We start from the raw sequence: 20,780 nt of genomic DNA on the forward strand, positions 1-20,780 counted from the left end.
TATGGAGGTTTATCAGTGAAGCCAGTGAAAATATGGTATCGCAGTGAAACGGAGCTAAGCCTAAAGAAGGAATAAATCTGGATTCTGTAATTAATTTTTATCGCGGATTTGTGAGATTTGGAAGCTTTGGATCTTTGTGGCTCTCGCTCACTGCTGGAGCTCGTTGCATGGGGGGGTGTTAGGTAATCCAACTAGCACCTCGCTCACGTGACCCACATAGATTAGTCGAGATTCCCCTTTAGGTAGCTTAGTGAATGACAAGCATACAAGTCCTCCATCAAGCTCCATCTCACTGTAAGAGATGAGATCTCACTAGCCACTTTTGTAGCAAGCACAACCAAGATCAGTTTTCCATGCTCCAACACAACCCTTCCCTGGTCCAAACAGGTTATTTGGCGGCTTGGTGGTAACCAGGCAGCAACCTGGGTGATCACCTGACCCACACTAAACCATCTAACCGCTAGTTGGTAGTAAGTTTGTTAGTTGGTTACTTAACTTAATGCCAACTGCTCTGCCAGAACCTTATTATGGAGTGTTTTTCAACTTCATCCTCCTCATCTTCAACAACCTCATTATCCTGCTGTTCAGCTACTATAGTAGCATGATCCTCTCCGCTGGCCAGTACATATTTAAATTGCATAAATCTCACATTTACACTGAGAATTTTGCGTCATTTCGTTGTCTTAATGTGCTCGATCAAGGCTTGAAGTGAGGCAATCTCCTGATTTTTCAACACACCCCCAACAGCTTACCTACATACATCCTCTCAATTAATGTGGCAATCTTCCTGAACTTCACGCGAGTGCCTGGGCCAGAACCGTTGCCCATATCCATGGTCTGCATGACTTTTGGGCGGTTTAGGGTGGCCAATTCAATTGTAGAGGCATGTTACAAAGATATTGTTTTGACAATGGTCAAAGGCCAAATTCGCAAAATATGTCTACAAGAATGTGCAGAAAGGGATGAGCAGGAAGGAAGAACTTTGACATAGGAGAGAATTGTCTGAGAAAGAAAGGCTCAACAGGACTTGTGGAGCGTGACTCCATTTCAGCATGAGATATCAGCTGACTTCTCGGTCTCCAAATTGTCATAATCAATCATATCCCACTGCTTGGGCTGGTCAATCACATGCTGCAAATCTTTCATCACACCCTGAAGATCATCCAGCCCCAAATGCAACGCCAGATCAATGTAATCCTTCGTCCACAGTCCCAGCAAGCCCCGAGGATACTGCAACCTGAACCCTACAAACCACTGCGCGCGCTTCGACAACTTCTTTACCGTCTCCAATTTGATAATGAAAGGTTGCGCTTCCGAGGGAGTCAGGAAACTCGGAACAACGGTCAGCTGGATACATTTCCTCTCTGTCTCGGTTTTGTTCTCGCCCATTCCGTGGATCACCTTCCCACCAATTAGCAGACAGTCGCCCTTTTTCATTTCCGCTGGGATCGTCTGCTTCATATTGCCGCGCTGGTGGAAGGGCCATTTGTTGCTTCCCGGGATGATTCGCGTTGCGCCGTTGTCTTCCCTAAAGTCGGAAAACGCAAAGAGGAAGCTGATCTTAGCCTCTGTGCCCTCGGGTCCGAGCTGGGCGTATGGTGGATAGGACGTCAAATCGCGATGCAACACCTGCGGCGGCTGTGGTCCTGACGCATTGAGAGTCGAGGCTGTTGAGAGCCAGTAGTCTCCATTATGCCCGCCTTCGCTGAAGCATCGCTTGCAGATGGCGTGAATAAAGTCATTTTCAAGAATCTGCTCTCGGAAGGTGGCGCTGTGGTTAATAAGATCACCCGCTCGCTTGGTTTTGGGGCCGTGGAAGGCTGAGAGGTCGGGATGGGGAACTAATGAGCTTCTTTGGATAGAGTCGAGGCGCGATTCCAGTTCGGTCGTGATCTGGCTCGCTTCCGCTGGGGTAAGTATATTTTTCAGGATGACTGCGCCGCTTTCCTTCCAATGCTTGAATACTTCATCCAACGGTGTGTCCATTGTCACTTCCGCAAGTTTAAGCCCATTGGGGACAGCGACTTGGGGAATATCCGTGGGAACTCGCCACATGGGTGAGACTTTGAAAATTACCCGATGATACGTTAGCGGCGGAAATAGATAAGAGTTGAGAGGAGAGTAAGGATAACCAAGTTCCTTCAATGGAAGTGAAAACTTTATGGATCAATAAAGGCACAGTATCATTAACATTCTATCCCGATTTTATCTCATGATGATTGTCAAAGTTCCAGACCTTTCATTAGAAAGACCCTGGGTGGTTAGTCTCGGATCCCGTCTAGCGTAACCTTCGGTCTTGCGGGTTCCGATCGCGAGGTTGACTCGAGACCGCAATGGTATTTGATGCAAAGCCGCTTTCACCTGGAGTTTTGCTGAGGCCACAAGAGAATTGGACCATTTTCTGGAGGCGGCCGATATCCACTCCTTACAAACATGGGATTTGTTCTTGCAGCCCGCAGGCCATCATGACACCATGACAACATAAGCAAGTTACGAATTAAATATTTTAAGCCAATTGCACTTACTATCTCCAAAATATATTTGGGAATAAATGGACATTTACAATTCTAATGATGAGGTAACTAGAAGGAGTATGAAATCAGTGAGTTTTGCATGGTATTAGCAAAGATTCTTTTATATCCATTCATTTACATGTAAATATCAACATGAGGGGCTATCCTTCCCTCTCTTTGACTATTCCTCAAAGCGCTGACTCCCAAGGTTCTGCCCCTTCAGCTCAATGTCATCCAGGAACACTGAAGTCATCAATCCCAGTCCACTCAGGCCGGTCATTGTATAAAAAATCGTCTGGAAGCACTTCAGATAGACTCTCAAAACCTGATGTAGTGTTGTAAGAGAGACTTCTAATGATCTCAACTTGTCAATGAAGTTCACAGCATTGGAGACATCTTTCAGAGGTGCTAAGGCTCCCGTCAACTGGACTGTAGTATCAGAGATTGACTTTGCGAAAACATTGTTGAAAATTGCTGAAGAGATTGTGAGGCCGATAAGACCTCCAAACATGCGAATGGTGAGAAACTGCCCGATAGCTGAGCCTGTGTCGTCGACATTCTTGACACTCGCTTGCATGGGGAGAATATTGAGACGTAGTAACGCAACGCCCTGCCCCCAGAGAATTGGAAGCCCGTACAGCATGGCTGACGAGGACCCCACATCAAAGAGGGCCAACAAGCCGGTTCCCAGCGTAAGGATGGCCCATGAAAGTCGTAGAAGCCATACATATCCTCCGAAAAAGGGGACCCTCATCATTGAGATGGCCGCGAATACCACACTGACAACGACAGTGGGCAGCAGGGAGACAGCAGATAAGATTGCGGTCTCGAGCTCCACGGCTTGGTAGAGCAAGGGCAAGTATTGTAAAAGGGAGACCAGAACCATGCCATGGATGAAGCCTCCTACCAGCGTCACATTTCCGGTCTTTGAGTGGAAGAGTCGATGGGGAATGATGGGTGCCGCGGGCCTTGCCTCGTAGAGGATAAAGACAACAAGCACTCCAACTCCCAAGAACATTGGAAGGAGAGTCTGCCAGAAGACCCATGGAAATAAAGAGCCCGCCCAACTGAGTGGTACAACAAAAATCGTGATTCCAACAACAACGAGCGCCATACCAATCCAGTCGAGGCGGTTCAAGTTCCTGGAGAGCGTAGCATCGAGCGGGACGGGTCGAAGCTTGAGGAAGAAGAACACCAAAGGTGTCCCGATTCCTAGAAATCGCAGGTTGACCCATCCAATCCATCTCCAGGTAGCATATGTAGCAAAAAGCGCGCCAATAATGGGCCCCATGATATTGCCAATGGCGGTAGGAATGGACATCAAGCCAAGATATTTTGAACGTTCCTCCAGTGTCGTCATATCCGCAAGAATCACCTGAACCAGAACGTCAATTCCTCCACCGCCGAGGCCTTGAAGGACCCGTCCAGCAATAATGGTGCTCATATTTTGTGCAACAGCAAAAATGATGGAACCGATAAAGAACAATGCTATGGATACATAGAGAGGGGGCTTTCGACCGAACGCGTTGGAGATACTGGCCCAAACCAGTTGCATTGCCAGACCACATAAGATGTAGGCCAGGCTTGCCCAGAATGACTCTAGACTCGTGCCCTTCAGTTCACCAGCTATTGTCTATCTATGGGCATCAGGATTCGACATGAGTGGCATATAGATCAGGAAGAATGTTATGGCTCACTGGAAGGGCAATCCCCAGGCAAGTTGCATCCACCTGAAAAACAAAAAGGGTCGCCGCAAGCCCTATGAAGGCAAGTTTACGGGACAGTGACTTTTTTGGCGTCGGTTCAGTATTGTCCACCCCATTTGGCTCTTCGGGAGAGTGTCGCTCCACAGTCTCCGTCACTATTTCAACGTCCTCAGCTTTTTCAAAGTATTCTTCCAAGTCCGGTTCTTTTAGATTGGCAGCTGGAGATATATCGGCACCTGGACTGGCGTTGGCCTTTGAATGGCCCATTGTGGTATGGGAGCTCGAGTCTCCGAGCACATCGACTAGTTTCCTCGATCTGACGGAGTGATTACTACTCAAGCAAGCGTGCAGGTTGATTTGTGGGCGTTGTGGAGCTGGGGAGGCCTGGCAATCAGTCAATCAGCCGCGAGAGGGCGAAGTTTGGACGCCCTTGGCGCCTTAGCATGTGGGCAGAAAAATGCCCTGTGGGACTGAGCAGGAGCCAAATAAGAGCAGTTGCGAAAGCTTGAATAGATTTTCTGCATTGCATCTGGAAATACCCCCTTTTGTTTCACTCCAGGATCGGGCCATTTATTCTTCCAGATCTCTGTTGATGTGGCCTGTGCATCACTGGGTTAGTTAGTTAAATGCCTCGATAATTATACATCCTGGTACCTGCATGCGATCCAAGCAGGATGACCCATAAGTTGCCCGGTGGTGTTTTCTGTGTCGGCTCGGTTGTTTGCTCACAGGGGGGCATGCTGGTTGGATTGGCTGGAACTGTCTTCCCTGCAGAGAAAGGTCCAAACAACCCGCACTTTTGCGCCAATCCCTAAGGTCCTATCCATTGACGACGAGTTGTTTAGCTGCTTGTCCAGGTACCTAGAGGCAGTCAACAGCATTTTTTTCCCCTTTTCTTTGTTCTCTGTGTCTGGAGTGTATTTTTCTCTTCTTTCTTCCTTTCTTTCTTTTTCTTTTTCTTTTCCTTTTTTTTTTTTGCTGCTTTTCCACTGCTAATAGAGGTTTGGGTATCCTGAGGTCTGCGAATCTGAATGTGGCGCAACCTTGCAAAAAGACAAAGACCTGGTATTGTCTCCCCTCATGCGGCTGAACATCCCTGTCGGGTACGGCACGGATCCCGCCATGCCTGGCGGCACACAATATACTCTTCTCAGAGCTAGATTGAAATTATGTATCTAAAAAACCTTTGGATTAAGGAAAACAAGAACAAAACGTAGGCATATATGGGTACAGCACACTGCAACTCCAGGCGCGGGACCCGTGGCGGCGGGTCGGGGGCCGTTCTCGCTGACACCACCACCTACCGTGGAGTAGCTTGCGCTGGATGGAAACTTTGGACGATAACGGAATAAAGACCCATCCAGCCCGAAAGCAGCTGTTCATTCCCCGGGTCTCTCTCTTTTCTGTGGTTGGCGCCCGGTAGTTTGGCCTGAAGTATAACTCTAATCTCTCCCAGCATATCCAGTTTGCCCGTCACCAGGAAGCGACCGAAACCGATAAAGTTGACACAAGAAAGAAAATGAAACAAGATCTGATTGGCAAGATAGGAGACCATATCTTGATCCTAGGTGTTCTGCTTGGAGACTTTATACAAACACGATTATCATGAGCAGACCGTGTTCGTGACTGGGGGGTCTGGGGGATTGGGAAAAGCCATCTCCAAACAGCTGGCCGCGCGTGGTGGGTTACCAATTCGTCCACTTGAACCCCTCTTCTGTACTGATAATATCCAGGTGCTCACATTACCCTTTTCTCCCGCCGTTCGGCTCCACTAGAGGAAACGAAGGAGGAAATCCTTGCGACATGTCCGAACAGAAACCAAGATATCAACACCGTCACTATCAACATGGGTGATGCCCAGATGGTAATCGCCTTTTTCCCGATCCAGATGCTAATTACCTCTGGAATGTAGATCAACTGATCTGCTTTCCCTAGGTCGATGAGGCATTCAAGAGGCAGCCTCGGCCCGCAGATATTTTGTACTGTGTGGCCGGTGGCAACCATGGCCAAAACGGCTTCTTTGTTGATATCACTGCAAAGGACCTCGAAGATTGCATGCGGAATAACTACTATTCCGCCGCATACGCCGCAAAATCCATGCTGGATATCTGGATCGCCGATGATGCATCAGTACGCAAACCAACCCGCCAGAGGCACCGGCGGATCATCTTCATCAACAGTGCTGCTGCATTCTTAGGGTTACCGGGCTCAATTGCCTACACAAGTAAGTCGCAGTCTTTGTTGTCATGATAGATGGGAGACGGCGTAAACTGATAGGCAGCCGTGTTGCCTCGCAGCGGCCAAGTGCGCCGTGCGTGCCCTGGCGGACACACTCCGGATAGAACTGCTCCGCAACGACTGCGCGGCATCAACCTACTCAATCCACATCGCGTTCCCAGGCGACTTCGTCTCGCCAGGCTTCATGAAGGAGCAGCAAACGAAAGTAGCCCTTAACAAGACAATTCAGGGGCTGAACCACCCGATCGAGCAGCTCAAGGCCAAGTTCCCGTCATCGGACAAGGTCGCGAGTCTGATCATCCATGCAGTTGACAGAGGCGACTTTATTATCTGCGAGGACTCGATGGCGGCGTCTGTCTTGTTTGCTAATATGCAGGGGCCGTCGCCCAAGAGAGGTTGGGGCGTGTTTGATGCGTTGCTTTCGCCGGTTATGAATTTGTTTGTGATGCCGTATCTAAGATGGAAGTGGGAGGGTTTGACGAGGAAGGACGGCGAGAAACTTCAGAGGTCAAGAGAATGATTAAGGAACTCCAGATACCTCCACATGCTTAGGGATGAAGGCCTGGTCAAGACATCATTGCTGAGCCGGAGGCGAAGAAAATGGAACTCGAACAACTCAAAGCACGCCTAGCCCAACTTAATAGCTTCATAAACGATCTCAACCTGCACCGCGAGGAGTTAGAACAGCTCTCAACAAGCGCCCGCAACGCGCGGGGCGCCCGCACAGGCGTGACAACACTCACAATTGATGAAGAGATAGCTCAGCACCAGAAAGATTTTATCAATACTACTGATCGAATTGTTGCAATCAAATCCTCCATTCAGCTTTTGCAGCCTTGAACAAATACGCTCGATCACTTTCACTGACATATGATAATGACACAGCAAGCTGCAATGAGCGTGGTCCTGATAAATGCCCAGTGCTAATGTGTCATTGTTTGGGTTAGCCATGGGAGTTTCAGTACAAGGCTTTTGAGGCTAGTTCTCAGACAATGCAAAGATGCAGGTGAATCAGCATTTGGTTTCCCAAGGGTATTGTTTGAATGGTTGTTCCCACTCTTTTCAGTCTCTTGTCTCTCTCTTTCAATTCCAAGCATATCACATTCTACTTCAAACCCTTCAAGTTCCTAAAGTTTCTGCTGTACTGCTTCCAACTCTGGCTTGTGTATCTCTAGGCTGAAGAAATCATTCATTCTCTTTTCAAAATGAATTTGGTCATTCCCATAATAATCATATTCAAGCACAGACCAGTACAGGTTACCAAGGTAAAGGGGTTGCAAGAGCCCGTGTGCAATAAAAAGGTCAGAAGATCGGAGGATTTTCCTCCATATTTTGGCCAATGGGAGGTTGTCAAGATACCAACACTCTGGATGATATTCACTCTCACATTGTCTTGTTCCCATTTCCAAAGTAAACAGTGTGCTTTTATAGAGCAGTCAGTGGGGCATTTTTGCGTTTCCTACCAACTCAAGGCCATCAAGCCAGGAGAGAGGAATAAACATCTGTACAGGGATGGTGTAGCTCCACTCCCAGTCCAACACAGAGACAATATTTAGGTTATCATCAACAAGTATGTTAGCAGACTGTAGATCACCATGCATCAAAATGAATGGGTCATAGTTGTATTCAGGCTTTACCCACTCCATCAAAAATTGATGGAGTTTGTGCAAGCTGTAGATGTATGAGCAGGCATCATCTTTGCCTATAATACTGTCTCTCTGCTGATAAAAGTCATCAAGCAAAGCCTGGTGCATTGTATAGGCATAATCTATTGTTGAATGAAATGTTTGACTAGGTGCTATCCAGTGGCATGGCTCAATTACTGCAAGGGTCTGGTTGTTCATTAATAACTGAAAGTGGTTGATTGTGATCAAAAATCCAATGCTCGTCATCCGCATCCAAGGTCAGAGTGCCAATCCAGTCAAACTGGTGCTGGAACAGCTGGATATAGATATCACCAAGTTTGCTGAAAAATTCGCACTGTTCGTGATCTGGAAGCTTTTAAACTTCCACAGTGAAGAGGGACCTTCCTTCCACATAATCCAGCAGCATAAATGGGAGGCCAAGTGGATTGTCTTGTTTAATTGAATACCCATGTAAGCAGGGGATACATATTGTAGATTTTTCCGCGATGAATCTATGGTTGGTTTATGTGAGCCACAAGAAATGTCTAGGTGCATATTTAAAACTGCATTGACAGATAAAAGGACAGCCTGACAAACTGTAGCAATTTCACCGCGTAGCTTTTCCTCTGGAAAAGCCAAGCGCGGCAGAATCGGGATTCAGACCATCCATCTCTCACCCGGTGAATCTGTAAATTCGACTGGAAAGCAGACATTGAACCCGCCTTTCTTCACTTCACCAAATATTCGACAGGCGCTTCTTCGCCGGATGGAATGGTGTTGCTAGCTCGCAGACAGCAGATTGATCAATGGAGGCAATAAATCCTTGCGCCTCCTTCTTTATTCTGTGTTGAGTGATAAGGTCCATTTTCTGGACGTAGTCTCTCTTTATACAGCTGAATAATCAATCCCTAAAGGGGTGGTGGTTAGTGAGAACTTGGGAGATGCATGCAGACAGCGGAGGACTTTGATGGAGGACTCGTATGCTTGTCATTCACTAAGCTACCTAAAAGGGAATCTCGGCTAACCTATGTGGGTCACGTGAGCGAGGTGCTAGTTGGATTACCTAACAGAAAAGCTCCTTTTTCTGGTATGGAGCCGAGATTCCCCTTTAGGTAGCTTAGTGAATGACAAGCATATGAGTCCTCCATCAAAGCGCCTCAGTCAGGCAGCCCCTGATCCAGTCTAGCGCCCTGCCGCCGCCCTGCCCTCGCCGCCCGTCGCGTATAAATACAGCGCTGTAATCCCTCTGTTTTTCGATCTTTCATCCTCCTTGCTCCTTCACCTACCTTCACCCACGCCTCCACCGGTGCTCACCTGTTTGTCACTTCTACCCTTCTAGCACTCTACGCGTGCCTTCAGGTGTCGCTGCATGCTTGGGCTTTTTCACACCCTCTGCCCCTTTGTCCTTCCTCTCACCCCTCCCAGGGCCCCCTTACATCACTGGATCTGGGTCCTGCACCATCCTTCCCCCTCTGGCGTGCTCTGCCCCGACGATTCTGGTATCCATTTCCAATATCCCTGGTCTGGTTCCGACCTTCTTGGGCGATGTACTTTCGCACGTGTCCCCGGCAACGCGGGCTGATCTGACGTAGTCCATGATCCCTCTCCTGCCCCCAGGACACCTGTCAAAATCTCATTCGCGGGCCCTCAAGATCATCACCATGCCCATTCGCCTTGGCTCACGGTCTGGCGCAACTAGCCCTCAGACGAAGTTCTCTTGACCAACAAGAACTGCTTGAGGGAAGCACCCCAGAGCCATGTTGGTGCGCGCTCCTATGAATACGACCTCAAACACTTTCACCCAATGACAAAAATCCCGCAGTGGCGAAGATGCGGAAAACTCCAAGGTGCTCCAGCCCCAGAAATTGTCAGCAATGTTCCCCAGCAGGTTCCCGTCAAGCAAGCTTTGCTTCATGTTCAGCTTAATGTGTGAAACTTGTCCAACCAGTAATGGCTTACACAGCACAATGGTTTCATGCCAGTTGGAATATTGGCCGCTGTGCACCGCTTCACGCGCTGTTGGATGGTCTGTGTCAGGGATTCTAGGGCAATTCAGAGCCGTGCACTCCACAGAGATTGTACACACGATGTGCAGGAGATAAACACTGAGTTCCACTTGAGAGCAAATGCATGCTTAGCAAGTACAGAAGGTGTTAGCACTGGCAGCCAGGCAATTGCTGGAACTTACACTGCGCCATTGCACCAACAACATTTGAATCAGGCGCAACTATGGTATTGAGCAAGACATGCAAGCGGGACAACAAATCCCTGGCTTTTGCTGATGTTCCCTTGCCTTTTGTGGTAATCCATTGTCTAGTCACTGAGTTCGCTGCGCTGCTCTGCCCCAGACCATTACAGTCTGGTGCAATTGCTGTTTTGGGCAGTTCCCTGTCTGAATCACAATCCTGGCTTTTGCATCTTGCATCAATGCCACTTTACAGTAACTCAATGCATGATGACTTTTTCTGGGAATTTCCCATCTATAAAGGCCTGCAACCTCCTGCTGCCTCACCCGTTCTCTCCATTGATAATTCCTCAGCAAACAATCTCTCAACAGAAATAGACCCGTTCCGGTTTTACAATCCCGCGGAGGTCAAGGAGCAGAAGGAGCGGCGCAGACACACAAAGCATGACACGGCTTCGGCGGAACCTGCATCAGTGAAATTGTCTCTACCCACTTTACAGTTATTGTCCGGTGACACAGTTTTCGCCATCAGCACCATGAGCGACCACTCAGAATACACATTGTCTCCCAAATCTTGCGATCATCATCCAGGCCGATTTCACAGGTTGAAGGTCTTCCTTTGATTAAAGTGGAGTTGGGCCAGGAGATGGAAGTCAGTGCTATGAAGCAGGTCCCTTCTTATCTTGGATTGGGCGGGATTGTAAAACCATACTTGAAGATGGAGTACATTATCTTGCTGGTCTCCCGAGCGAAGATAGCCAGACTTGTATCAAGGAGAAACAGAAAGGAGAAGTATCAAGTAGAAGACAGAATGGACACCAAGAATGACAAGTTGGCGCCACCCTATCGCGGACTGGGAACTTCGGGCAAGTCATCCATTCCCGTTCAACCCCAAAGCAATGCATTTCTGACAGCTTCTAGATGGTCTGATCAGACTGGACAAGGCGGTGAGCCCCGACAGCTTCATTGGAATCCTGTCCTCTGGGCGAACAGTGAAAAAGGTATCCAGCGGATATGAAGTGTCTGTCGAGATGACATTAGAAGATTTGCGAGACTTTGGAGGGTTGGGTTTGTTGGAAATGTATTAGGGTAGCGGGAATTGTTGTCTGAGATCCAGAAACAGGTAGTTAATCGAGTCCAAAATCTGTACGCCCTGGCACCGGTCTCCCCTCACACCTTTCTCGACAAAGCTACAATGGCAGCTCCACCTATCAACCTCAATTGTAATCGAAGAGTTCAGAAGCCCTCCAGCACTTCAATCCATTCTTTGTAGAGTCTTCTCCACCTCAATGAAATGGCCATGGTCTCCTCTGACAATCCCGCCCGCTCTTCGATTTCCTTCAATTTCACAGAAGGATCAGGATGTATTGTCACTCGGGCTTCCTGCACTCTCCGTAAATGCCGAAATGCATCCAAGTACAAGGGTAAGATGTTATAAGTGTTATGAATGTCTAGAAGGTGACTGCCGAATGATGCAACTGAAATATGGAGCTTAATATTGGCACCATGGAGTTGTGCTGCAATAAGCCTAGCGTTGCTGAGGGTTTCGTCGTGCTTTCCATGCCTATATATATCCATCGTGAAACGGAATTGTTTGAAACGCTGCCAGGAACCAGGTCGCACTGAGAGGCATTTTCTTTGCAAGATGTATATTCCTTCATGGTGTAAATAGATCTTGCATACGAAGTTTCGGTAGAGTATATCACTTGCTTCCTCGAAGATTTGACGATTCAGTCGCGCCATTTTCAGAAAACTGTAATAGGTGTAGAATTGAACATATTGGCTCTGATAGTCATCAAGAATATATGAAAAGACCTGCTGACGAAGTTCAGTCGGTAGACGCAGTATGTAGCATGGCAGTGGAAAATCCGCGTGTTCGGAACAGAGTTGTCGTCTTTCGGACCAGGGAATCTTTTTGAGGCATTTGCGGTTGCCTCCGAGCGCTGCCTGACAAGAGGCTACAGTCTGTCCGAGTTTTCGGTGAATCCAGCAGATCGGGAGTCCGTGGGACGCTGGTACAATAGTGGCCCGATTTTTGCACGCACCGAAGGAATGTGTCAGGGCTGAGCACTGAAGAGATGTTTTCTTTTGTTCACAGGTGGTCTTTGGGTGTTGCCCGCCTCCTTCAGCTGACTTTCTCTTGCGTGCCCGTGTTTGACATTTGACTGGAGGTGGTTGCGGCGGAGACAAGACCACTGCAAGTTGCGTGTTTCCCCATTCCCAACTTTTGTTCCTTCTGTCGGAGCTGTCTGACGCTGGGTTGGGGGCGGTGATCGAGCCTTTGATGGATTTGGACTTCTTGGGCTGGATGGCAAGCGGAACACTGAGGTGTTCATGGCAGGTTTGAAGGAATTCTTCAGACATCTTGGTTAACTCAGAAATTTTGATGCAGTTATTGAGAGCATCATGAAGGAGCTCTTCATTCAATCTGTTGACTTGTGATTTAGGCAACAATCCAGATAACATGTTAGTGAACTGTCCAAGACTACAGAGGCGCTCGAAATTGGCTTCACCAAATCACATGTCTTGATTGTTTTGTCACCCCACTGCCAAGATATTAGCCTGAACAATTTATTGAGGGATCAAATTCTTGCCAAGACTTACTGTTATCAGGAGTAATAGCTCATTGTTAAGCAGACCAAATGGGCAACATTGAGAGGGTGTGAAAAGAGATGACTAGAACTGCCAGTCACGATGGGGTAGGTTATGGAGCCACTTTCAGTCCGCGACTGACCACCCTCATCCAGTCTCACTGTTTCTGAAAATGGAGGTCATTTTTGGAACTGAAGGGCCTCAAAAAAGGCAGGAAGATGTTGGCACAAGCCAGAAAAAGGATATCTAGAATTAAACAAGTTGGGTTAAGACGCTTAGCAATGGCATAAGCCAGGGGCTTGTCATTGCTGGTAGTGTGACCGAGGGTCGGGCATACGCCGTCGCCCTGGCTTATGCTACTATCCTGGCTTATGCTACTGCTCTGGCTTACTGTCCTGGCTTATGCTACTGTCCTGGCTTATGCTACTGCTCTGCCTTATGCTATTGCCCTGGCTTATGCTACTGTCCTGGCTTATGCTACTGGCTTTTGCCACTGCCACTGCCCTGAAACTGCGGTGGCATAAGCCAGGGCAATGGCATAGACTAGGACCGTTGATTGATTGATTGATTGATTTATTCATAGACTGTCCCGGCCGCCCTCAGGCAGCTATGCAGCGTACAACTCTAGATACAGGTGTTTTGGCCAGAAACTAAGCTCTTCCTGCAGGAAATATTCCCGGGGTTTAAACAGGTCATTCCTGCATGAAGGTGCTTCTTTTTCTACTTGAATTCACATCCCTCTACCAAAGTTATCTTGGCTGTTCTGTGTCTCTGCCTTGTTAGGCCTTTTCTGGCCTTCCTCAACTTCTGTTTACTTATAATCACTCAAATGCTAGTTATATTAGAGTACTGTTGAAGGGACTGCCTGGAATTGCCCCAGGAGCCCTGTTCTTAGGATCATCTTTGCTGCTTGTACTGCCATTGATGAACTGCAGAGAATGTGTTTGATGTCCACACATGGAGGTTTGCCTGCCCACATTTGTTGTCATTTGACTGCCCAGTTTCAGCATTCCAGGAGGATGTGTCGCATGGTCTGTGGTCCATACCCACATTGGCACTTGTTGGTATTGGCCTTGTTGATGGAATAGAGGTAGGTACATAGGCCAATCTTTCCTGTGTGCATCTGTGTGATTGCTGAACTGATTGCTCTCTGTGTTCCACTATGTGTTTCATCCTTTGGCGGATGGTGGATTTTGTGGTTGCTGTTAGAATCCACAAAGGGTCTGTTTCTAGGAGCTGTTTGATGTTTATTCCTGGGTCCACACCAGTGGCCTCCTTTGCCATTCAGTCTGCTTCCTCATTACCCAGCACCCCAACATGTGCTGGGATCCACTGGAATTGCACTTCCCACCCGAGGTTCTGGAGCATATCAAGTGCTTGTACAGCCTCAATGAGGATGTATTTACCTGATGAATGCTTGGGGTTCCAAATCGCTTGGATGGCAGCCTGGTTGTTGGTAAAGATAGCACATTTCCTAGGGGTAGTGCCGGTTGCATGGAGGTCGAGTATGATTTCCAGGGCTAGCACTAGGCCCCTGAGTTCCACCGCATACACTGTGGAGGTGCTGGATGGGCCCATGTATTGAGTCCATTTTGTGTAGCTGCCATTAGCCTGGAGCGAAGGCGCCACTGCAGCTGCTCCCACATGGTTGTTGCCAGTTCTATGGCATTGTGTTCTTTGATTGCGTCCTCCACCAAATCCTTTATGCAGATAAATGGGGGAGTCCACCATGGCGGCACAACATGTGGTTGGCGCTTCTCAAGTCAGTTGAGCTGTACATTGTACTTGTGTTCTAGGATGCTTGAGAAACAGTCAAGGGGACTTTGCATATCACTTGGTCTGTTGCCATCTCCAGGCACAACCATGTTGTTAGGTGGCGGGGAGGTTCATATGCGCATTGTTGCTTCCAGTGCAGTCTGTTTGAGTTGCTGTTGTACTGGAAGCAGGTGCCGTCTTCGCGGCGCAGTGCAGTCTAGACAAACAACATCAGCGCATCACCACTTCCAACTCCAACAGGATTTCCGGCGCCCACACACAAGGTCTCAGCTGAGGCCTGGTGCTGTCCACAAACCGGACCATGGCCGGGGGAGGCACAATGCACTGGATTCGCCCGTCTTCATCATCTCCATCAACCGCGCCTCCTTTCTGCTGATACAAGATTATGTTCCCTAGATCTGTCAATGGTGACACGTCCTGAATGGCGTCATGTCCCCCCTTCACCTCTGTCTCGGCCGCCAATGGGGTGTCATCACCAGGACACGAAGTCCCCCGGCGTGCAGCATGGACGGCCGGTTCCTGCGATGTCTCCTCTTTCCAAGCGAGCCGCGCTTTCACGAGGTCCGGGAGAGGGAGGGAGGGAGGACGCGAGCGAGAAGGGAGCGGAGGAAAAGGGCGGCAGTCGAAGCAGCGCGAGGTGGAGGACGAGGCAGGACGGACGGCGCAAGCTCGCCTTTTATAGATGTTCGGCGCACGCACGTGATCACCCACACTAAACCCCCCCCATCTAACCGCCTAGTTAGCACTAGGCGCTGCTTATTAAGCAGTAATGAAGGTCTAAGCGCTCACCCAACCCACGAGGTTTGCCAACTAACATCACCAACATCAAATCCAACGCCATCACCTCTTTGAATCTGTATCAGTCGTGTCATCTTTGATTTTACTGCATTTGTATCGATGCTTCCCTCGCTTTTACATTTCCTACCCCGGTTCGGACGATGGAAGCCCCTAAGCTTTTCCAATTTGAACTTTCCCCGGATACCACTGGCTCAAAAAATCGAAGAAGAGACAATCCCAGGTTACGTCGCCGCGCGGTACTATCCCGTTCGCATTGGGGAGGTCTTCAATGAGAGATACCAAGTCGTTGGTAAACTCGGATATGGAGCAACTTCGACAGTGTGGCTTGCGCGGGACATGAAGTAAGATCCGATCTCCATAAAATTGTGTTAAATGCCTGAACTAAAACCATCTTCAGCCGCCGCAATTATGTTACCCTCAAGATATTCATTACATCTACATCCATGGGCCAGCAATTGGATGGCGAGCTCAATATGTACAAACGCCTGGAGCGAGGCTCGAAATCTCATCCTGGTCGCAAAGCTGTGCGGATGCTTCTCGACTCTTTTGATGTTAATGGGCCCACAGATAAACACAGATGCCTTGTACATCCTCCCCTATGGGAGAGCGTCTTGACCTTTCTTCGCCGCAACCCAATTCACAGGCTGCCCGTTCCAGTCATGGCAACTGTACTAAAGTATCTCCTTCTAGCACTGGACTATTTGCATTCCGAATGCAAGATTATCCACGGTGACATCAAATCCGATAACATCATGCTCGGCATTGCTGATGATTCGGTTTTCACTCATTTTGAGGAAAGCGAGCTTCAAACACCCTGTCCACGGAAAGAACTAGATGATGGTCGCATCATCTACGAGTCCCGCCAACTCACAATGCCAAAGAACTTTGCCCCCCCTGTGTTATGCGATTTTGGGTCAGCCATGCCTGGAGATGTTGATGAGCATTTGGAAGATATCCAACCAAACTTCTATCGAGCGCCAGAGGTGATCCTCGAGATTCCATGGTCATACAGCGTTGATATATGGAACGCAGGCTGTGTGGCGTGGGATATGTTCGAAGGCGAGTTTCTGTTTACTGGACATGATCCGGAACTCCAGACCTACCGAAGTAGAGCACATCTAGCTGAGATGATTGGTCTTCTTGGGCCACCGCCGCCTAACCTCCTTGCTCAGGGTAGGCTGACGAGCAAATTCTTTTCAGAGGAAGGTAGGCAAACTGCTTTTCTCCTCTCCACTTTTCATTGCTACTTACATCCCTTTTCACCCTTCTCAACTTTTCTGTGTTCTGTCTAACTTATTTAGGCGAATTTTGTGCCGGAATTCCTTTGCAAGATCCAGTTCCACTCGAAGAGAGAGAAACTGCTCTCAAGGAACAACAGGAGGACAGGGAGAAGTTTCTGTGTCTGATGCGGAAAATGGTTCAGTGGGAACCGGGCAAGCGAAGCTCTGCGAAGGAACTTATGCAAGATGAATGGATCCGTGCGCATTCATGAAAAGGAAAATGCCGGCCTTGGTTCAGCCTTTATCACAAATCTGAGCCGCCATCTCGGATCTCTTGAGAACCTGTGACTTGGTTTATTCAGTGAGGGATCAGAAGGTGAAAGAAACCCAAATGATGTGGAAATACTAGTATCTGATTTTGAATTTAAGACCTAGTCACATAAGCCATCAAAGCAAGAAGAACGATAGAAGAGCCTACGAGCAGCATCCCGATAAAGCCGGCAACAAACTTATCCCCTGCAAACCAAGTTCTATTCCCGAGGTCCCTCTTCAGCAGCCATGTCCACGGGTCTTCCCTGTGTGGCCGACGTCGAATACTCGCGTTTATCGCCAACTCTGATGGTGCCAGTACCGTTCGCATAGATGTGATGGGTTCGAGCCGGCCCATTGGTAGGCTTGACTCGAGCGCTGATAATCAGCTCTTTATCTTTAGGGTTGTAATGAGATCGATGGATAGGGCTACTGCTGTCGTTGCGGTGCCTATGTGAACAGTCATAAGTAGCACGTCCTAATAGGCTAGGCAAAGGAAAGAGATATAGGAGTACTGACAAAATCTCAATAGATTCGATTTCGCCGACTTTCTAAGAGAGGTTTAGAGTACAGAATTTCATTATCGTTCTAGGATGTTGCGTACCTTGACGGCACCATTGGCCGCATAATGATCTACCGCCTGCCGGAACTCCGGCGTGAGAAGCTCCTTATCATAGCCCAACCATCTCACAAGGGTCCGAGCGGTTGAAGAGAATGCACGGGCCATAATGGTTGCTCCTTGGTGTATCGAGTAGAGAACTAGATGGATCAGAAGCAGAAGGATTTTACGTGAGATTGAAGATAACAATGCAGAGAGCCATCAGATTTTGTCCTGGAAGGATTCCAAACAGTTTATAACTGCGATTCTTGCCAGTTGTCGAGCTTGTAGCCGCCTTGGTGTGATGCGGAGGATGAATGTGATTGGAGAGCTGCACAGGCTGTTGGACCCAGCCTTCTCCACCCATGCTGCCAAGCATCACAGACCCGTCCATTTCCCGAAGTCATGACAAATGATTCGTCGCTGCTGTACATGTCAATCAACATGGTGGGGGGACGCGATTTCTGGGGACACTTCTGCACCTCGGGGGACGCGACATTGTGACAAGTACCTCCGGTCGGTCACCATCTGGTCCTAACTACTAGAGGGGGTGAGCAGCATGGGATGGGGGAGAGAGGTTATAATAGCCATATGGCAGAAAAGGCCGCTTGGCCTCGAGCACACGGGGTCAAACAACCATCTGTTTGAGCAGCCCGGTGTCCTTGACGCCCAGGAGGTCGATAGGGCCATATGGTCGACGGGCCCGCTGTCCTTGACGCCCACACGGTCGACAGGGCCATATGGTTGACGGGCTCAGCGTCCTCAACGCCCACACGATTTCTTTTTTTAGACCTTAAGCAGGAAGAATCAGAGCAAACGACAGTCATTATGCTGTGGTTAGCCCATGGTTGCCATTACTCTACTTAGAAGCTTTTAAGGAATGCTTAACCTAGTGACAACAAAGATATCAAGAGTGAAGCCACAGATGCCAGTATTGCTTGAAAACTAGAGGATAAAGATTCTGTTGCATTTTATTGGTTTGACTATTATATCCCAAGCTCTGTTAATTCACAATATCAATATTCCTGAAGTGCCCTGCTGTCTTCCCTTTTGCTCTTCGACAATCCTCAGGTGATATGTGAAGTGGAAGAGGATACTGATGGGCCTGTTGATGTCAGCCAAAGCATCCACTCTGGGACTGGAGAATGTACTATTTGCTCAGCTGATAGTGGCTGATTCCCATTTGTGTATAAGGTGAAGTACTGATTGTTCACATAGACAATGATATAGACATCAGCTCCACATTTATTGCTGTATTCTGCACTCTTTCTGAAGAGGGTTTCTCTCTGCCCAAGTTTCTTTTTGGTTGATGTTTGATAATCTTCAACTTTTTTTTCAAGCTGTGAAAGGATCTCCAGTGGGTGTCAAGGACACCAGGCTGCTCGAACAGATGGTCATTTGACCCCATGTGCTTGAGGCCAAGCGGGCCTTTCTGCCATATGGCTATTATAACCTCTCTCCCCCATCCCATGCTGCTCACCTGCTCTAGTGCCAGGGGCATACCACCGGTCTCGTACAAGCACAGCATACTATTGATAGTTTTCCTATTAACTTCATCTCGCAGCTGTGAGTGCAGGCAATGCCCACTTAACCATCCACTCTGACTTGAGGATTTCCTCAGCTGTCGGTCGCTGTTCCGGCCGGAATGCCAACATTCGGCGCATCAAATCAAGGATAGCAGCCGTTTCATCTACTTCAAACACGCCCATTCCACGCTTTCGTCGATATCTTTGTATGCCTTCCTCGAATGCTTCATCAATTGGAGGCCACACATCCCGGTCTTCTCTTGGGTGTCCATCCTGGTTGAAGAACTGGCCCCGTTCGTCCCACCGCTCCCACCAGCTTGAGGGCATTGGTCCCAGCACATCAATCTGCTGAGACACAATCTCATCTGCAGTTATGAACTCACTACTGAAAATCGCCTTCATGCCAAGAATTTCCCAAATTGTTGTGGCCAGACTCCAGATATCTGCTGAAAATGATAGTGGAGACTGTGGTTCAAATCGTGCTTCCGGAGGCCGCATAGCTAATGGTGTATGGCAACTTTCCCCAAGGCGGACATTCAAGGCTGGCGAAAAGGCTTCACCAAAGTCGCTAAGAAGCACCTCAGCATCAGACAATGAGAATTCTTCTGCATCTTTACCAAGGTGGTGTGGTATAACAGCAGTTGCTGGGACATTGGGTGGAAGCGGTTTTCCATCGCACCGTGTGACTGGGACTGCCTGCGGTTTGCCATATGTTTCATATAGCTGCTCGATGGGAAGCTGATCAAAGCTCGAAGGTAGTTTAACCAAGACATTGCGAAGATGGATGTCTAAATAAAGATGCACCAAATATTAGTTAAAAAGGATTTTGGTATCAAGAATTGTATGAGACAAACCTCCATGAACATAGCCTTGTGAATGCATATATGCAATAGCTAGTGTGAGGCCAGCTGATAGTGCACGTGTAACTTCAAGAGGAAACAGGCGGCTGAAAGAGACCTCTCTAAGATTGCATCTCGCAGGAGTCATTGTGTAGCATGGATGAGTCCCATTGGGGCCGTGTAGCTCGAATTCATCAAGGGGCAATGGTATTGACTTGCGTCCTGGGTGTGTGGACAAAGACGATGGTTGTGGTACCAAGAGGGCCCGGAGAATTTTCGACTCATGCGGAAGCGAGTTCGCAATCCCAACTTTGACAGCAACATAGTGATTCAACCGAGTGTCTTTAGCTAGCCAAACCGTTGAATAGCCTCCAAAACCAAGCTTATCCACGATGCGGTATCGCTTATGTAGCATATCCCCAATCATAATAGGATGATAACCCCTGAGCTTGTATTTTTCAAGCGATTCCGCACCATTGATCCAGTTGTATTGGACGTCATCTTCGCCATGTAGCATTGTGGAATAAGAAGATGAGAAGCTCAACCCGAACTTCTGGAAGCGACGAATGTATAGTGAGGACTTCGACAAGAAAACAGGGATGGGAGAGCGAGCCATCTCAAGCCGATGTGGTGATGGTTGTTTGGTGTCAAGAGTGTGAAGAAACTGAGAAACAAAGCCCGACGCCTCATTCGCTGGTTTCCAGACTGACCAGCCCAAGCGCCCAACAACCCATCTGACCAGTCAAGTTTTCGTGCGGTTCGAAGTGACAGGGTGCGGATGCCTCCCCGCTCTTTTCCAGGGGGAAGAAAAGAATTCATAATGGGCAAGATGCGCCCTGTTTTCAGTCCCTTCAG

The 20,780-nt window shown here is 48.5% G+C and overlaps 9 protein-coding genes across 9 annotated transcripts; 3 read left to right on the plus strand and 6 right to left on the minus strand.

Moving 5' to 3' along the window:
* Positions 1–1,047: 1,047 nt before the first annotated feature.
* On the minus strand, positions 1,048–2,055 carry CIMG_05704 (toxin biosynthesis protein; the record flags this gene model as incomplete). The annotated part of the gene is made up of 1 exon (XM_001241807.2): positions 1,048–2,055. The coding sequence occupies one exon, from the start codon at positions 2,053–2,055 to the stop codon at positions 1,048–1,050; it is 1,008 nt and encodes a 335-aa protein (XP_001241808.2).
* Positions 2,056–2,694: 639 nt separating this feature from the next.
* Positions 2,695–4,486, minus strand: CIMG_05703 (MFS transporter; the record flags this gene model as incomplete). Its single annotated transcript, XM_001241806.1, has 2 exons — positions 2,695–4,146; positions 4,211–4,486. The coding sequence occupies 2 exons, from the start codon at positions 4,484–4,486 to the stop codon at positions 2,695–2,697; spliced, it is 1,728 nt and encodes a 575-aa protein (XP_001241807.1).
* A 1,338-nt stretch (positions 4,487–5,824) lies between these two features.
* CIMG_05701 (oxidoreductase) lies at positions 5,825–6,977 on the plus strand (the record flags this gene model as incomplete). Its single annotated transcript, XM_001241804.2, has 4 exons — positions 5,825–5,837; positions 5,953–6,083; positions 6,155–6,443; positions 6,517–6,977. 4 exons carry the CDS (start codon positions 5,825–5,827, stop codon positions 6,975–6,977), a joined length of 894 nt encoding a protein of 297 aa, XP_001241805.2.
* Positions 6,978–10,509: 3,532 nt separating this feature from the next.
* Positions 10,510–11,285, plus strand: CIMG_05698 (uncharacterized protein; the record flags this gene model as incomplete). The annotated part of the gene is made up of 2 exons (XM_001241801.2): positions 10,510–10,740; positions 10,800–11,285. 2 exons carry the CDS (start codon positions 10,510–10,512, stop codon positions 11,283–11,285), a joined length of 717 nt encoding a protein of 238 aa, XP_001241802.2.
* A 218-nt stretch (positions 11,286–11,503) lies between these two features.
* Positions 11,504–12,631, minus strand: CIMG_05697 (uncharacterized protein; the record flags this gene model as incomplete). Its single annotated transcript, XM_001241800.1, has 1 exon — positions 11,504–12,631. One exon carries the CDS (start codon positions 12,629–12,631, stop codon positions 11,504–11,506), a length of 1,128 nt encoding a protein of 375 aa, XP_001241801.1.
* Positions 12,632–14,845: 2,214 nt separating this feature from the next.
* Positions 14,846–15,507, minus strand: CIMG_05695 (uncharacterized protein; the record flags this gene model as incomplete). Its single annotated transcript, XM_001241798.2, has 2 exons — positions 14,846–15,362; positions 15,425–15,507. 2 exons carry the CDS (start codon positions 15,505–15,507, stop codon positions 14,846–14,848), a joined length of 600 nt encoding a protein of 199 aa, XP_001241799.2.
* CIMG_05694 (CMGC/SRPK protein kinase) lies at positions 15,374–17,397 on the plus strand. The gene is made up of 3 exons (XM_001241797.2): positions 15,374–15,774; positions 15,831–16,639; positions 16,735–17,397. Exons 1-3 carry the CDS (start codon positions 15,533–15,535, stop codon positions 16,923–16,925), a joined length of 1,242 nt encoding a protein of 413 aa, XP_001241798.1. The 5' UTR covers positions 15,374–15,532; the 3' UTR covers positions 16,926–17,397.
* On the minus strand, positions 17,184–17,689 carry CIMG_11594 (uncharacterized protein; the record flags this gene model as incomplete). The annotated part of the gene is made up of 3 exons (XM_012358309.1): positions 17,184–17,412; positions 17,482–17,513; positions 17,567–17,689. The coding sequence occupies 3 exons, from the start codon at positions 17,687–17,689 to the stop codon at positions 17,184–17,186; spliced, it is 384 nt and encodes a 127-aa protein (XP_012213732.1).
* Positions 17,690–18,521: 832 nt separating this feature from the next.
* Positions 18,522–20,744, minus strand: CIMG_11593 (CMGC/SRPK protein kinase). The gene is made up of 2 exons (XM_012358308.1): positions 19,941–20,744; positions 18,522–19,874 (listed from the first exon to the last, which is right to left on the minus strand). Exons 1-2 carry the CDS (start codon positions 20,539–20,541, stop codon positions 19,114–19,116), a joined length of 1,362 nt encoding a protein of 453 aa, XP_012213731.1. The 5' UTR covers positions 20,542–20,744; the 3' UTR covers positions 18,522–19,113.
* Between the last annotated feature and the right edge of the window lie 36 nt (positions 20,745–20,780).

The sequence above is a fragment of the Coccidioides immitis genome (genome assembly GCF_000149335.2).
Source record: "Coccidioides immitis RS genomic scaffold supercont3.5, whole genome shotgun sequence".
Classification (NCBI taxonomy): Eukaryota; Fungi; Ascomycota; class Eurotiomycetes; order Onygenales; family Onygenaceae; genus Coccidioides; species Coccidioides immitis.